Source organism: Tubulanus polymorphus, chromosome 11 (genome assembly GCF_964204645.1).
Source record: "Tubulanus polymorphus chromosome 11, tnTubPoly1.2, whole genome shotgun sequence".
NCBI lineage: Eukaryota > Metazoa > Nemertea > Palaeonemertea > Tubulaniformes > Tubulanidae > Tubulanus > Tubulanus polymorphus.
The window spans coordinates 7,940,746-7,959,035 of NC_134035.1; the positions used below are offsets into that span (position 1 = coordinate 7,940,746).

At 35.6% G+C, this 18,290-nt stretch overlaps 1 protein-coding gene across 2 annotated transcripts; it reads right to left on the reverse strand.

Moving 5' to 3' along the window:
- Positions 1-1,207: 1,207 nt before the first annotated feature.
- On the reverse strand, positions 1,208-18,250 carry LOC141913122 (phosphatidylserine synthase 2-like). Of its 2 annotated transcripts, XM_074804578.1 has the most exons (12): positions 18,027-18,250; positions 10,303-10,432; positions 9,602-9,706; positions 8,607-8,689; positions 8,166-8,233; positions 7,877-8,062; positions 7,332-7,445; positions 6,659-6,777; positions 6,052-6,166; positions 5,800-5,945; positions 5,647-5,682; positions 1,208-4,607 (listed from the first exon to the last, which is right to left on the reverse strand). In XM_074804578.1, exons 1-12 carry the CDS (start codon positions 18,100-18,102, stop codon positions 4,232-4,234), a joined length of 1,554 nt encoding a protein of 517 aa, XP_074660679.1. In that variant the 5' UTR covers positions 18,103-18,250; the 3' UTR covers positions 1,208-4,231. The 2 variants fall into 2 exon arrangements, with proteins under 2 accessions (XP_074660679.1, XP_074660680.1); XM_074804579.1 differs by lacking the exon at positions 5,647-5,682.
- Positions 18,251-18,290: the final 40 nt, after the last annotated feature.

Sequence of the window (18,290 nt, forward strand, 5' to 3'; positions counted from 1 at the left end):
AAACTCGTGACAGCCACGACGAAAGTAAATAATTCGATGAACACTGTAGTTTTTTCTCACACGGACCTGACCCAACTTGTCCCATCGATTGAAAAAGAAAGCAAAGTATTTCTTGATAGTGGTCAGTGGTAGATAGGCTTCTAGGGGCACTTTTTATCGCGTGACCAAGCTACCATGGTTTTTATGATGTAAAGATCATGATCATTGAAATGAAATGAACCACGAATAAAATCTAAATTTCTATGTATTTTTGAATGTTGGTCGACTTCTTAGCACTTGCTCCTATCAGCCACAGAGAACTTCTTACGCCGTCGCATTCCAAACCGAAATGAAAGTATAGACCATATAACAAACTCAGGATTTCATCATAACCTTTTATTTTCATTTCAATGATGCAATTTCAATTCTACAGCTATGTTCTTAAAACGATAAAATGAAATTGTGACAAAAGTATTTAAAACTTCCAAGAAATCCAAGCATCCAATGTGACAAAAGCAGAACAATAAATGAGCATATCTTGGATTGCTCTTTACCCTGTAGCAAAAATAACGGGGGTACTATTCTCAACTGTCAGAATACTCTAGAACAAGAATTCTCATCAAAGTTCAGCAAGGTTTATAACAAAAGTCGCCTACCATATATAATGCTAAATACAGTATAAATCCCATTAATTCATTTTGATGATGAAGGATTTGCGAGCCACAATTTGAGCTGTAATAGGCTACTTTTTCACCAAAAGGGTTGAAAAATAGAAAAAACAAAATATACCAGTAGCAGTACATTGCATGCACATTTGTTACGTCCATTTTTATGCTATTAGGCAACAAGCATGCAATCAATATAATAAGCACCATTTATTTTGAGCCAAGTACTACTTACAGTTTCATCAATATATACATATGTCTATATCAATAAAACTAACTTACAAATATATATATATATATATATATATATATATATATATATATATATATATATATATATATATATATATATATATATATATATATATATATATATATATATATATATATATATATATATATATATATATATATATATATATATATATATATATATATATATATATATATATATATATATATATATATATATATATATATATATATATATATATATATATATATATATATATATATATATATATATATATATATATATATATATATCAAACATGTACATATGACAGCAGTTTTTTGCATTGTTTATTTGTTCAGTGTAAGTGATTATAAAATTATATTATATTTTGCATGAATTAATTTCAATTCTAGCCACCAAATATATACATACAAACATCTAATATTACTATACAGCAATGCAAAATACACTTTCCTATTAGGGAGCATCTCAAAATTTCGATAGTTACTTCAATTGGAATAACTCGCGGAAGGGGGTGGGGGTTAAGGCCTCCTGCGGATTCATGACTGCCGATCTATCGATTTATTGCGGTGCAAGATAACATTGAATTGAATTGCAGTTTCAAATATATTACATGCAGTTGATTTAACTGTCTCTCTTTTAGATGTTGGTATTTTAGATATATTTGACTTTGTTTATAAAATCTATTAGAGTTTAATAGGTTTTCCACTTGTTATTTTGGTATTTAATTTTTCAATTAAAAGTTGTGATCGAAATACACTTGTGAGATGTCTTATCTTTCTCTGCGGTCTCTCATTAGAAAATCAATAGTTCCAACTTTGGAATGTGTCTAATCAAAGGGAGGCCGGTTAAAACCAATTAGACAGTTATTCTAATTGACGGAACTATAGAAACTTTTAGATGCTCCCTTACATATACCCTATATGGCACTAACGATCCGGCATTTGCCCGACCAAAAGAGACATGATTTTCTTTTTATTCAAAATTCAATTGTGCCCTTATACCTACAATCTGTTCAATAGACAGTTGCTATCAGTAATTCTACTCAAACCAGTTTAAAATTTATTTCCATCATTTGTGGCCTCCCTAAGTTTATAAAACTGGCCCTATTTAATCCTTCATTTACTTGGCCCCACTTATTCCAATTATTTCCATCGTTAACACAAGCCATAGGTGCGGACAACCTTTTCCCCAAATTGATCGAATAACTAAGTCGACTAATGAAACTAAACCTTAAAGTGAAAATAAATAATAGGCAGCTAATTGCCTTGTTTTGATTAGACTGATAAAATCACATACACCGGTATCAAATTTAAATATAGTCCCATCCCAGACTACAATCTGTCTGGGAATACGACGAGACGGTCACTTAGTAACTAAGGGTTCATACACTTCAGGGCAACTGGAATTCCAGGTATTTTCCAGGAGTTGTCCAGGAGAAAAGTGAAAAATTCCAGGAGTCACGCAAGCAAAGTGTTGGTTATCTACTAGGCCTATCTATAGCCGCGATCACACGAGCGTTTTTGGCCCTATATGGCCTGTGCCAAATTTGGCCCAGAACTTATTTGGCCAAAAACGTTGGACTAGGCTCGAGCCAAATTTTGGCACAGGACAAATGATTGCATTTGAATTGCAAATGGAAATGATCCAATTCGCTTTGTTTAGTATCGAATTTGGTTTGTGAGTGCGCTCTCTATAATTAGGCACAGGCCAAATTTGGCTCGAGCCTGATCCGGGCCAAATCGTCTCCATTGATGGCGGCTATTGATTCTGGTCTTGAAATATTAACATCACTTTCAATGTCACTATATATACACAATCGAGTTTTGTATTAACTGAGCTATGTCGCCCAACCTTACACGGCCCAGCAGACCCAACTCTTTGATAATGAGGTGCTCTGGCTTTCATGCTAAAACATGAGGGAACCCCTCTGGCTAGCATCACTGTTATGATTCTATTATTTAACTACGGAAGCCCCTAGGTGACATACGAGATAATTTTTTTCATAATTTCGACTTATTAAGTCGAATTTCGACATAATAAGTTGAATTTCGACATGAAAATAAAACTCGAAATTCGACTTAATTAACACGAAATTCGACTTACTATGTCGAAATTCGGCTTATTAAGTCGAAATTCGACTTATTATGTCAAAATTCGACTTAATAAGTCAAAATTGTGAAAAAATTTTCTCGTATGTCACCTAGGGGCTTCCGTATTTAACCTATTCTAAGTATATCAATTTAACAGTGGTAGTCCTAGACCTGGGTCCAAGGTCATTATCTGAATTACACAGGTACAATTAACGTATACCTTTATTGTTTAAAACTTTAAGCGTCCATAATTTACTAGCTGAATAATGGTGACTACTAATTGACTAATTGTGAAGAATTGAGCCAGGTGCTCGATACGGTAACAGGTAAAAATCCCCCCAGTAAAATTCCCCCGGTAAATATCCCCCCTGGTAAAAATCCCCCATCGGTAAACCCCCCTGATAAAAATTCCCCCCAAATTTGATTTCACAGCAATATTCAACAAAATACTTCAATATTCTTATGTTGAAAAACTTTCAAAGTTTTCAAAAATTTCAGATTGTCCCTGATGTTTTTCACGATATTCACTTTGGATAATCAATGACTTTGATCAAGCTACGTGCATAAAAATGACATTATTCTGTGACTTTTAGGTAGTAAAATGCATAAAAATGATATAATCGTATTTCTGAAAATTTCTAGGAAGAAATCTAGTTTAAAAGTAATAGCAAAATATCTGTGTACCTATCTATGTACTATGTATTATTGTAAAAAGTATTATAAATTTTCATTCAGGTTTTTTACTTAAATTTGATAGAAAACTGAAATTGGAGGGATTTTTACCGTGTGGGATTTTTACTGGGGATATTTACCGGGGGATATTTACCGGGGGGATTTTTACCTTCATTCGCTCTATACACTTACATCGTATAGGCACTTCACTAATCATACCTGCACAAACCACACTATGAAAATGAGACTGACCACAATAATTAGAAAAATTTTAGAAACTAGAAAATTTTTAGATGACCAAGATCCTGAAATTCCAGGAGTTTTCCAGGAAAAAGCCCTTAAAAACCCTGAATTTCCAGGAATTCAAGGTCCTGGAATTGATTTTGCTAAAATTCCAGGAAATCCAGGAGGTGTACAAACCCTGTTTGGACTGTGAAGCTTTGATTATCTATTATTATCATTATTATGATGAACTTATAAAAACGTTTTCTTTTCCCTGTGTACTATCATTAGCATTATTCTAGACAGATTTGCTGGACTGGATTGTGTGTGGCCAATGTCGATTTTTACTCTAGTTTCTGGCCGCGGTTGTGAAGCTTGTGTTGTTCAGAAACCGCGATGCGTTTATTGTTGTTCATCGGCGACGACGACGAAGTCGAAGCAGCTGCAGCGACCGAGGTCGCGAGATCGAGGTCCTCGTCTTCGTCGTAATGAGATTCGTCGTGGTTGACATGTATCACATGATCGCGTGTGTCGCGTTTGATATAAAACTTCCAGATCGTCCACGCAAACAGAACAGCCAATCCGACGCACCAGAAGATGGTGATGTGTTGCGGCAGCGGTCGCGTCACGAGTTCCCAGTCGAATTTAACAATAATCAGCAACTCAGTGAATATAATGGCGGCAGTTATCCAAGATTGTCGCCCAATTGTCTTACACTCACTGAAATAACCACAAAACAACTTTTAAATACAAACTAACAGATATCATAGTTTATACTTCAGGGATGGATCCGAGTCTACAAAATTTTTTCGGAGTGACACGTTTTTGTCAAGAAAATTTGTTGCATTACCATGCAATAGACTGCCTAATATCACCTTGCCTTTTTGGACATCGGAGTGCTTTTTTGCCAACAAGTAGTTTTTTAGGGTTCCGTTTTCAGATTTTATTAGAAGTCGCAAGCTTTCGCTACCATCAGGTAACTGATTCAATGGATAAACAACAGTCACACATCCTAAATTCACTCCTGATGCTGGTACTAGTAATCTAGCTTGTGATTTCTACTACCTGTTTTCACGTTTACTTCGATACAGGTTAACAAGGCTCATCTACGTCACATCTTATTATCATCGTTAGGTGTGGCATTGTTAGTACAGAAGACTACACCTAAACTGGTACAGTTGGGACCTTTTTTTTACCGAATTTGACGATTAACAGCTTGACGAACCAGGAGAACCAATATCGGTATCCGAAAATATGGGTTTACTGAACTGGCCTGCGTTTTACAAAGCGGTGTTAAGTTATCCCTCTGATAAGAATATTTAACACGGGGAGAGCGATTTATCACCAGGATAGGGCTGGGCTTATCACCGCTTTGAAAAACGCAGCCCGGCAATTCAAATGAATAGTATATGACGTTCATCTCTTATTTCATACGATCATCATAGACTGTAGCAAATCACTGAGAGTTTGCTTCTTCATATTGAATTTCAGACTAATCTTCAATAGTGTTGAGTTTCTCAGAAACTCTGAAACCACTTCTCTCTATTTCGGTTTGCTTATGATGCACTTGCCCATGAAAACTATGGTCAATTTAGGTCAATGAGTGTAGGTATTCTATGGTTGTACTACATGCGAGTAACAGACCTTATATGAATTGCCTACAGAGATAGAAGATCGAAAGTGTTGACTCCTCAGTGCAGAGCCGTTATGGTTTACCAGTTTAGGCGCAGAATCAATGAAAACAAATTCAAAATTTTACCGGATAAGTCCGATTACCGAATGGAGCGATACCGAACTATTGAAAAACAGAAGCAAATGAAAATCTTATGTTAATTTTACCGAATCAAACGGATTACCGGATTGACCGGTACCGGTTTAGGCGTAGTGTATTGTGTACTGGGTCTGTACTTACGGATCATCGAGATATTGAAATTGTTCCCGCAAGGCAGTGGCACCCATGAACAAAAACAAGAATAATCGAAGCAGATTTATCGTGTGTGGCGGTGGGATCCATAAAACGAACTTCAGATAGAACGTGTTCAACTCAGCGAGTAGAAACTATAATATAATCGAGAACATTTTTTGATGGAAAATTTTCAATTTTTTATCAAATTTCTGATGAAACTATTACTTTTGTCCATAAAGAATTCAAAGGCGTACGTACCATTGCTATTATAAATAGAGTGACACACCATCGTTTTAAACTGGCAGTTGGATGCCAGTTGAAATCCAACCAACTGTATGGACTAAACTGTAACGCAAAACGTTTTAGTTTTCCACTGAAAATTAAAGATTTGTTACAGCCACACTCAATTCATTTGGACCACAAAAATACGATGACTAAGACGAAATTCCAACTAAAACTAAAGAAATTCAGACTTTAGAATAGAATTCTATTTGAAAATGAGAAGAATAGAATGGAAGCAAACATCATCTTCTGACTGGACAGTTGATCTGACTAGCGAATTGTTCACAGTAATCTGTTCGCGTTGTTTTAACAAATAAAAATCCACAGTTAGATCTGTAAAACAGTTTATTTTCTTGACAATTTTGAGGCTTTAACTAAGCCCCATCATCAGAACAAAAACACAAAAAAAACTAAAAACACAAAAAAAAATGTGTTTTTGTTCCTCTGATGATGGGGCTTAGTTAAAGCCTCGAAACTGTCAAGATAATAAACTGATCTAACTGTGGGTTTTTATTTGTTAACTCTACACTGAGATAGATATCATTTAATTGCAGTTTAGTGTAGTTTTGTTTGTTGCACTCACCTGTAGCTCGGTATATTCCACAGTCCTTGCCAATGATACGGTTTCATCGATAGATAATGCAACGTTTTCATTCCACAATAAATTCCGAGGCCATTACACACCAACGCATCCATGATCCACTAGAAACATTCATAAAATATCCGTCCATTAATGAAGAGATTGAAATTTTACCATGACACGTAGTAATATTTTCCATGGAGAGAAGATGGTTGAGACAAACGCCTTAAACTAGTGGTCCAGGGACACCAAGATGACAAATACATGAAATATGACAATTTCAATTTTCGACGCCCCTCTAGTGAACATATACAGAAATCAGACTCAAAATCTACTGCAATGATAGAACATATCATGAGCATTTTTGGAATCAAAGATGGCCACGCCAGTCAACCATCTTCAATGGCATTATAAGCAAGATTCGTCTACTGATACATTAGGCATCAAAGATTCTCATATGAAAAGAAATTCTCTTCTTAAAATACATTCGCAGATATAGGCAAAAAATTTCAAAATCCAAGAATTTCATTTCAAATGCACTTAATTTCGATCATTTTCACATGATTTTTCATGTTTTTCATACAAAAATGTGCTTAACAGATATTTACATCTTTTTTCACACGCATTTCATCCCCGTAAAATCAGCACCGATTCAGTAATATATTGTTTTACTCACGTGGTCCCACCAGCATTCGCTGAAATTCGGTAGTTGATGTTCAAGGGTGTACTCCAACATCTCGAACATAACGCTGATAACCATCGACAGCCAATAATCTCTCAGAACCAGGGTCTATATTAATAAACGAGTTAAACAAATTCAATTAACATTATAATTAGAATCTAGACACAAATCACTGTGCTTTACTATTGAATTGATCGATGTAAATTAGAAAAACCCCGATACATGGCAGTCCTAGTAACAATGAATTTTTATCATTCAACAAAATTTACATGCTGTTTCGAGAAATTTAACATAAACATTTAAACAAAAATTTTAGATGTTAGACAATAATAGCTGTACTTTAACAGCCAAAAAGATGTTCAAAGATTTCGCAAATTTGTGAATTTTCGTAAATGAAAAATTTTCATTTCTTTGTGAAGATGATTGTCTTTTCTTCAATATGACCAATTCAACTTGTCAGATCCATGCATATTTACTTATATACCTAATGGCTACAAACTGGTTAAAGGTAGCTACAACTTGACCACTGTTCAAATTACCTTGCACCACCAACCGATGAAATGAGCCGACACGAAAACATCCATTTTGTCTCGAATATTGTGAAATGGATCATCAGGTTTCGACGAGTCGTACAAGTAACAGTTTCCACCGTAATCCTGCTCGACTAACGGTTTCCCTAATTCATCGTCGAAATATCTCAACAGCTGTCTGGCATTGTCGACACCCTGTACAACAAAACTCATCAATTGAAAAAAATAGCTAACAAAATTTGAAAAAGTGCCGCAGGTAAAATGAATATGAGAGAATATAAACAGAATATTTACACACCTGGAATAATAGAAATATAAGAAAGATTTCATAAACAATGCTCACACAAATAACAAGACGCCAAAAAGCTGAAAAATATCAACAAAGCACGTTTGAGGTGTCAAATTGCACGTACGATAATTCGTAGACCATGTAATTAGTGGTCCAATAATATTTCATCCAAAATTGTGGATTTGAGCATTACTTCAAAAACACCGGTATCAAAGAGTAATTCCCTTACACACAATTACCTCACAGATTAACAACCCCCCTCGACATTTCTCACAGTACAATTACCCTACCGGAACCTCGGGAAGGGGAGATATCAGTTTTCTAGGGGTTAATTTCCATGGCGGGTAGGCTAATTCTACTGGGAGATAATATTGTCTGGGTTTTTTTGAGCTAGAATCAAAATAGCTTTGGTCGACAAGATTTATCAGACGGATAGGAGATGATATATACCTGGATGGGGTCTCTTAAATGGTCCATCGGGTGTCTGTGTGACTCCAAAACACAGAAAGGCCACAACACAAGCTACAATACCTCTAATACAAAAAAAAGAACATTTTCAATAAGCTAGAGATCTTGTTTTTGGACAAAACAATAAGCTAGATGCTAGTTTTAAAATTAACATTGAACTGAATGGGGCATCGGGGCATCGGCACAAACCACATGGCGCTACAATACACTCAGTTATATGTAGTGAAAATCATTTCATTTTCAATGATCTTTGAACTGGATTTCTATACTCCCAAATGGAAATGTTGTAAAATAAGTCATCAAATAGAATAAGATATATGTTCCCAGTAAGTGTATCAGTATAGTTTTATTAGAAACTGATTTACTAATGAGAAAAGTTGACTCAAATTTAATAGAAACGTAGAAGAGAAACTTATGCACTGTAACCGAGTAACCACTATCAAAAACTGGCGGATTCTTGCCTGCCATACGTGGAATCCTCGATTGCCACAGCAGCGGAGCGGGTACCCCATTTATATGAATCCTATCATTATTGAACCATCTCTTACGGTAGTGACTTGAACCCGATGGCATCGAGTGACTGCTAGAGTACCCTGCAACCCCCATCCCCCCCGACCCGAAGCCGCGACAACACACGCACTGCGTTTATTCATTAGGGCTATATCATCTTGAGGTTTTTAAATCATTGGTTAAAACATTTATATTAAGAGAATATTATCTTAACTGATTTCATATCTACTAATTGTGTCAATTTCATCTACTGTTGTAAAGGGCTTGTTCTTAGTGCTTTCAAAGAAATAAATCATTATCAATATCATTATTATTATCAATATTATCATTATTATTATCAATTAATCAGGCAGGGTTTTATACTATGGCAGACTCTCCCGTTGCCGTCGGATTCAAATCCCTGCCGAGGATGACCATTTTTCTTATAATCAATTTCGCTTTGGAGAGGAATCACGGTTTTCACCGACCTTTTCGTGTTATATTCGACGCTGTGATGTTCGGGGTCTTCGAATAATGAAACGTACACCAAAATAGCGCTGAATATCACGAGCACGGTAACCGTGTGAGCTCGCCTGAAAATATATGATTCAACCATCACGATGAACATCTTTGTTTGGGGAGCAAGACAAAATAAGAATGATAAATTTGCAGTTCATAGATTATTTTTTTGATATGAATCATCTCCCCTAATTCATTTAAAGAATAGAGACTGGATAAGTTAGAAAGTGGGCATTGCTATCTTATACATGCTGCGATGTAGACGTCAGAATTTTCACATTTTCTACACCCTTAAAAATGGCTTTTTTTCACCATAAGATAAAGGGATTTTCCCAAATTTTTAGAAAAGGGTTCAAAATATTACGACCACGTCACTTTTCCTGAATGTTTCATAAATTTTCACGGATCTTAAAAACATTTTTCACACTTTTTCAAAATATTTCAAGCAGACGTCAATATCTTCATAATCAATCTCGCCCCTGATAGACCTTAGTCCAAAAATAATCAGGCAACCACAACAGCTCAAGACAGCTGATTATAGATGAAAATATATTGTTTCAAGGTTAGATTTAATGACCGGTTAAACGACTATGGACTTCTTTCGCGAGATAAAGACTTCTTCAACGCGTCCACGGCTTTTGTTTTGATTTTACGATGCGTATGTACTAACCAGAAATACGACATCGTTCCGTCGTCAAATATATCCTTATCTTTGTTTTTATCGGTCTCCCAATCGTGAGCCGTCGGCTCTGTATAGCGACCCGCGCTGTGACCACTTCCATTTAGTTCCTTCATCTCCCCTGAAAATAAGAAGTCATTAAAAGCAAAATTAATGAAAGTTTTTATTTCCTTCATCTCCCCTGTGAAGAATTAGTCATCAAAAATAAAAAAGTTATTAAAGTTTTTAGCCCCTTCATCTCCCCTGACAAGAATTATTCATTAAAAACAAAACAATCAATTTAAGTTTTTAGTTCCTTCATCTCCCCTGACAAGAATTAGTCATTAAAAAAAGAAATTAATTATTAAAGTTTTTGGTTCCCATATTCCCCCTGAAAAGAGCCATTAATAAATATAATAATTAATTTCATCCAATTATGAGTGCACATTACAAAACCATTTTTCACACTGCTGATATCGAAAACACTATCGACGTGTGACTGGTTGAACTTATGTACAAATAATTATTCAAAAACTACTACATGTAGTTCTATGGGGCCTAAGATAAGCGGGATAGTTTATATGCTGGTTACAGCTTGCAGATTTGAAATAAATTCCATAGTTGAAGTTGAATAACCACATATGACGAGTGTGTATTAAAAAACTAGATGTATCAATAAGCCTCATTTCATGCACTAAACACACAAAAACTAGGCCGTGCCTCGTAATGAATTATTAAGTAGGCCTATTCTTCAAATAATTTCATGAATGCTATTTCACCATTAGATCTACAACTATGACTAGAATCAGAAACACCATAGCCACAGTCATGACGTTGTGGGTCCTGTCTAGACAGGAGGGGTGGTTGAAATTAGCCGAGATCTCCTGGGAAAATGTCGCTAAAAGTAATAAAGTGCAATTCCGAGCCTCTCTTTTGGTCGATGAGGTGTTGCGATTGAGAGAAGTGATAGTGAAATAACGCGCACTCACCAGGAATCAAACCCAGGTCTCATATACGTAGATAGCAAGCGTGCTAAACAATAGACCAATAGAACTACGTCTACTTAGCCAGTCGTTATACAACTTGTCCTATATGCGTAACAGAGGTACAAATATAGATAAGTGGGCCAGATTTGCAGGCAAGAAGTTTTTTGGACATCCTCCGAAAATTTTGAATATCTGACGCGTTTAAGATACATAATTTCCTGGCCAATTCAAGAGATACTGAAGTAAAAAACAAATGGGAATTAAACACCGGACAGTGGTAGGACATACACAGCCCCCACCCCCCCCCCCCCCTCTGGATAAAGGCTCGGCTTCGAAATACAGAATCAAAAATTTCATAATCCCTTTGAATGAGGCTCAATTGTCAAGCGAACAAATCAAATTCGAATTCCAAAAAATGTCTGGATCTGAAGGAGACTAGGCCTACCTTATAATAACGTGTAAAACTGTAGATAAATCTTCAATCCAGAGAAACAGACTACCAGCTCTAATCACATAGATAGATTATCATACACAAACATCTGATAAAGAATCACTTGGCTGTCAGCAAGCCAAAAAGTCAATGAACTAAGTCAGCATTGACTAAAGTGAAAACTCTATCATGCAGATCTACTATAGATCTTCTGGTAAGACTGAAGCATTGAGACCTTGAGGCCTCCACAACTTTCCCTTATTCGACGCTAGTGTTACATGGAAGGGTAAGGATTCTATATTAGGGGGTGAGACTAGTAGGTCAACTTTTCGCTCACCGGTAGGTAGACGTGGTACCCATTGAGTGTGAGAAAAACGAATATTCAATCAAATGAATTTTATATTATGAATTGCGCTGTTAACATGGAGAGAAGACAATATAATATAAACCCACTATTTACAGATTAAAAGAATTAAAAACCGATAATTCATCATAAAAAATATATTAAAAGACATGGACCCAGTTCCACAGTTGTGAGTTAGAGTTAACTCTGAGTTAAAGTTAGTTAATTTTCAATGTTTTAACTCGGAGTCAAATCTTAACTCACGACTGTGGAACTGGACCATGACGTTTCGATCTCACCCTAGAGATCATCGTCAGGTGCGGTTATAAAGAAATCATTTGGTTTTAAACCCCATCTAATGAGTTAATTATTCGTTAACTTTTCATGTCAATTACATTTCAATGAAAATTTGCCAATTCAAGGTTTCCAGTAAGCATTTTCTCTAAGATTAAACACTCACTCACCTTTTCCAAGATTTTCCAAAAACAACATCAATGTCTATGGATAATTTTCAAATAGCAAAATTTTTTTATCGTAACCGAAAGTTTAGCGTTGCGCAAACAAGAATGAACGTATGTAGTTGTGATTTTGATATCTTTACTACATCTGAGAGCTCTTCGCACAATTGAGTGATCATACCCGGGCGCAGCGAGTAGCGCGCTGGTCTAACGCGTAGTAGGTCACTGACGCGAAGCCGGGCTGCGCTCGCATTTTGTTAACGCATATCCATTTGATTTGTATAGTCTTGATGGATATTTTATTGAATAGTTTTTGTTGGTTGTGTTGGTTGAACGAACATATTGAATAGAAATTGTCTTACAGCCAGTGCAAACATATTGAATAGGGATTTTCTGACAGCCAGGAGTCCTATTGTAAACGGGTAATCTTCGACAATTTTTTGCAGATATCTTAACAACGTTCTATTCAACTAACAGCTCAGCAGAGTGATAGAAAATTGTATATTATACAATGATATGCGCGTTGGATAAAAAAAACCTCATTACTCAAAAAAATATTTCTTAATAAAATGTATTTGTGTCTCTGTTTGATTTGTATAGACTTGATGGATAACGAATAAGAACATTTTTGTTCCTCTGAAGATGAGGTTTAGTTTTAACCTCGAAACTGTAAGGAAATAATTTGTTTCTACAGATACTGTGGGTTTTTATTCGTTAACTCCACACTAAGAGTTATATCAGTTTACTGCAGTCACTTAATGGATATTTCATTGAATAGTTTTCAATAGTGTTGGTCAAACGAACATATCGAGAAATCCACTATTAATTCAGCCAAAAATGAAAAGTTCTGAGGTAAAAATGAAAAGTTCTGAGGTAAATTTTTGGCTGAATCTATCGTGGGATTTCTTTCATTATTCATCATACACGGATATTGTGTATCTTCTCAACTCATATTGAGTAGAAATTGTCTTACAGCCAGGACAAAAATATTGAATAGAAACTGTCTTACAACCAGGGCAAACATATTGAATAGAAACTGTCTTACAGCTAGGACAAACATATTGAATAGGGATTTTCTTACAGCCAGCCCAGAAGTTCTATTGTAAGTGCTTAATTTTCGACAATTTTTCGCAGATGACGTAACAATGTTCTATTCACCCAACAGCTCAGCAACCTGATACAACATTGTATATGTATAATGATATATGCATTATATAAAAAACCCCATTACTGTAAAATATATTTCTTAATAAAATGTGTATGTGAGTATTTATGAATGTGTCTATGTCTGTGTGTGTGCCTGTGTGTATACCTGTCTATGTGCCTGTCAGTGTGCCTCTCTGTGTGCCTGTCTATGAGCCTGTCTATGAGCCTGTCTCTGTGTGCCTGTCTATGAGCCTGTCAGTGTGCCTCTCTGTGTGCCTGTCTATGAGCCTGTCTCTGTGTGCCTGTCTATGAGCTTGTCTATGTGCCTGTCTATGTGCCTTTCAGTGTGCTTCTCTGTGTGCATGTCTATGAGCATGTCTCTGTGTGCCTGTCTATGAGCCTGTCTATGTGCCTTTCAGTGTGCTTCTCTGTGTGCTTGTCTATGAGCCTGTCTCTGTGTGCCTGTCTATGAGCCTGTCTATGTGCCTTTCAGTGTGCTTCTCTGTGTGCCTGTCTATGAGCCTGTCTGTGTGCCTGTCTATGAGCCTGTCTATGTGCCTGTCTCTGTGCCTCTCTATGTGCCTCTCTGTGTGCCCGTCTATGAGCCTGTCTCTGTGTGCCTGTCTATGAGCCTGTCTCTGTGTGCCTGTCTATGAGCCTGTCTATGTGCCTGTCTATGTGCCTTTCAGTGTGCCTCTCTGTGTGCCTGTTTATGAGCCTGTCTGTGTGTCTGTATATATGCCTGTCTATGTGCCGGTCTATGTGTCCGTCTATGTGTGCTGTCTATGTGTCATTCTATGTGCCTGTCTATGTGTCCATCCATGTGCTGTCTGTATGTCTGTCTATGTCTCCGTCTATGTGTCCATCTATGTGTGCTGTCTGTGTCCATCTATGTGTGCTGTCTATGAGTCTGTCTATGTGTCTGTCTAACATATGTGAAAACATCACATAATAGGTATAAGTAGGCCTAATGCCAAGGATCATGATTAGTTCATGCAACTGCCACCAGGGGATTATGAAAGCATCATAACTTCTGTCTCCCCAAAGCCATTTTGACTAAACTTGGTACATCAGTACCTTTAATGTGGTAGCCCTTATGGATCCACATATTCAAGAAGGGCCTATGTGCTTGACTGCTGGGTCATGCTCCTTCAAAAATAGCCATATGTTATTGAATGATTAGAATTGTTTCAATGAAATCTGTGTAGGCTTCCCAGTGCGACATAAAAATCTGTTGAAAACTTGTTATCGCTGCTTTGCAGCTATATTTGTAATTTTTTCTCTGTCCTCGCATTGATATTGGAAAAACACATGCTCCAAGTAATAAATAAAGGCGTAATCGTGGACCTGTGCTGGATAGAAAATGATTCATAAATGGCCGGTCATAGATGTGAGATAAGAACTACCTCGACGAGCATATGTAACAGCAACCTAATTAGAAATATTACATCTAATATATAAAAATCAAGAAAGCATTAAGTTAATTATAATGCTTTCAGGATTAGTTTCATTTTCTGTTTATAGTTTGAGACAGTTGTTGGATGTTTATGATAATTGCAAAATTAAATATATAGAATTAAAGGATAATATCAATTATATTTTAGATAAATTGAATAATATTAAATGTTGCAAAATATGTAATAAAAAGTATAAAAATGATAAGAGTTTAAAATATCATAGATATATTCACGAACTAAATGATAAATTATATGAATCAAATTAACTAGAATAATACATAATTTCTGAAATCTATCTGGTAAATATGTTCTGAATTCATATTTATTCCCTTTTAATCCTTCATATTCTAAGTGAATAACTAATTCATTACCATATCTATTAGTAATTGTTTCAATATTTGTAATTAAATATTTCTTATGTAGTGTTAATTCTGTTACTTTTTGAATTTATAATCTACAGATTTGACATTTGTAGTATCTTTAATTATATTTAAGAATTCACTGTGTATTTGTTTACTCTCCATTTATTATACATATTTTTTATTAAAATTGATTTCATTAACATTTATATAATGTTCATATATATGAATATATTACCCCTCTAGGCTATGTCTTTATCTCCTTAGTAGTTCTAGTACATAAAGAATATAAAGTAGTTTTAAAAAATAATTTTTATAGGCCTACATAATATTCATTTATCTCACAGATTTATATATATATATTACTATTGCAATACAAATAATATTTATTCATCTGATAGATTTTATATATTACTGTTTCAATAATAATGATATTTATTCATCTGATAGATTTTATATTTTACTGTTTCAAAAATGATATTATGTTTATCTCATTGATTCATCATATATATTTTTTATTTTTTTACTTTATATTCTTTACGTACTAAAAGTACTAAAGACATAAAGACATAACACTCAAATGTTTGAAACCCCCTTTTTTATTAACTATTTTTATACATTTCAACCAATATATTTTACATTTTTAACACTGGAAAGATATTATCATATATGAATATTATTAGAGTAATAGGGTAAGTGTCTTTTCATATCAGAGGTTGAGGACGTGGACAAACTTGAGCGAATCCAGCATCGCGGCGCACGTTTCATTACTGGCGACTATAAATCAAGAAATCCTGGCTGCGTCTCCACCACGTTAACAGACCTCCAATTACCAAACTTACAGGATCACCGCAAGCACTTACGCTTGACCATGTTCTACAAAATTGCCAATGGCATAATTCCTGCTCCTCCGGCTGAACAGTTTCTGACACCAGTCAAAACAGGAAGGCGACTAGTTCGACCATCCACTAGATATCAAACTGACTTCGTTCTGAAAACATTCCAGATGTTACCAAGTCCCCCCAAGTCGAACACCAAGGATCCTTCTTTATCAGAAGTGCCATAGAGTGGAATCATTTGGGGGAAGATGTTATAACATCTGGATCTCTAGAGGAGTTTAGCAAAAAATTCCATTCAATTTAACCCGCTCTCTCTCTCTCTCATTCCGTAGCCCTAGATGCCAGATATTGGCCCTGCAACATTGCTAACTTGTACTTGAATGAAAATTTGTCATCTTAAAACTTGACGTCCAGCTGAGTCACATTATTTCAAACATCAAGTTTCATTTATTAATTTTCATTCACAGTCAATCAATAAAGGAAATGGATATTTTGCCAATGCGGCATTATTTTAGTAAACGCTATTTTGCCAATGGCTATATACAATAAGATATAGTAATAAAATATGAAAATAAAATCATTATTCCGGTATTTGGTTTAGGGTTAGGGTTTCGATGGGTTAGGGTCTAAAGGGTCCGGAGGGTTAGGGTTAGGGTGAGGTTTAGGGTCCATTTTTATCCCCAGGGATAGGGTTAGGGTAAGGTTAGTTAGTTACCTAATCGTTGGTGGTAAGCTTTTTATAATCAGATGGGCTTATACCAACGTTAGGGATGACAAGGGCCAAAACACGGTTGAAAAAAGTAACACTTCAAAAATATACTTCCTATTGACTTCAGTCAACAATTAACGGCTTAAATCACAAACTAACATAGGTGCCTTTTGAAATAATCCAATTCTATGTATGTTTCGAGCAATTAATCAACATTATTTTGAGAAATTAATTAATTTCTCCACAAATTTAGCCATTGGCCGCCATTTCTCTGTATTGCATACATGTGGCATGATAGACAAGGTGACCTACAAGGATTTATATAAAACTTTCAAAACGAAAAGACAATTTTTATTTTTGATGGTTTTCCAACTTATATTTCAAATCTTCGTGTTTTCCAAAATAAATAATGAAAAAATAAATTCTGGTTGAAGAAAAATGTTATTAAGTGTTGATTTCTTACTCTCAATTTACTCTCACTTTACGGCCGATTTGCACATGGATTAAGATCGTCAGGTGAGGTGTTAAAGGTATCAAACAAACTACGAATCTGTTGTGTGTGGATTACAACAAAAATTAGACGGATATCTTAAGAGACAATGAAATGCCAGGCAAATTACTCGTGAGTCAAATTGACTCACGAAAATATCATTGAAAAATGACCTTCCCATTCCTGACTGCCGTTTGTGAAAATATCCGATCGTGAAACTAAACCACAGTCAGGTTACTGACTAGGGTAAGGTGAGGCTATATGTAGTGAAAACTTACGTCTGGTTCTGAGTGAGCTCGGTGGCAATCTGAGGCTGGCAATCTGCTAGTCCGGGTTCAAATCCCGCTCTATGCTGCTATAACTCTGACTCTTCACCACACATTCCTTTCTCTAAGTCGCGCACCTCAGTGCGCATGCACAGCGTCGATTATCAGCCAATCAGAACGCCCCATTGGCAAAATAGCATCAACAGGAATAATGCCGGATGGGCAAAATATCAATAAATGCGCAAAAACTTACAAAATGAATTGATTTTCCTGTTGTTGACAGCCGTTGTTGTTGTTGTTCCAGCAGTTCGTGGGTTATTTTTCATCATTTTGATTTTACTATGTGGCTGTGCAGATTTACTCACTACGTCTAATACACTACCAACAAAACATCGATTACATCAGTATTTTATCAGTGACGTAACTATTAATCCGACCACTGTCTCGGTCGATAACCCACGTTTTACGCGCTCTCGTAATCGACTGACCGTGACGACTCAATTCAATTCAATTCAAT

Excerpts from the sequence above, each read along its gene's own strand:
- LOC141913122 (XM_074804578.1), bottom strand. The coding sequence starts at position 18,102 with ATGATGAAAAATAACCCACGAACTGCTGGAACAACAACAACAACGGCT. Across the intron at positions 9,707-10,302 it reads GGAACGATGTCGTATTTCTG|GCGAGCTCACACGGTTACCG; the intron begins GTTAGTACATAC and ends ATATATTTTCAG. Across the intron at positions 7,446-7,876 it reads TCATCGGTTGGTGGTGCAAG|ACCCTGGTTCTGAGAGATTA; the intron begins GTAATTTGAACA and ends TTATTAATATAG.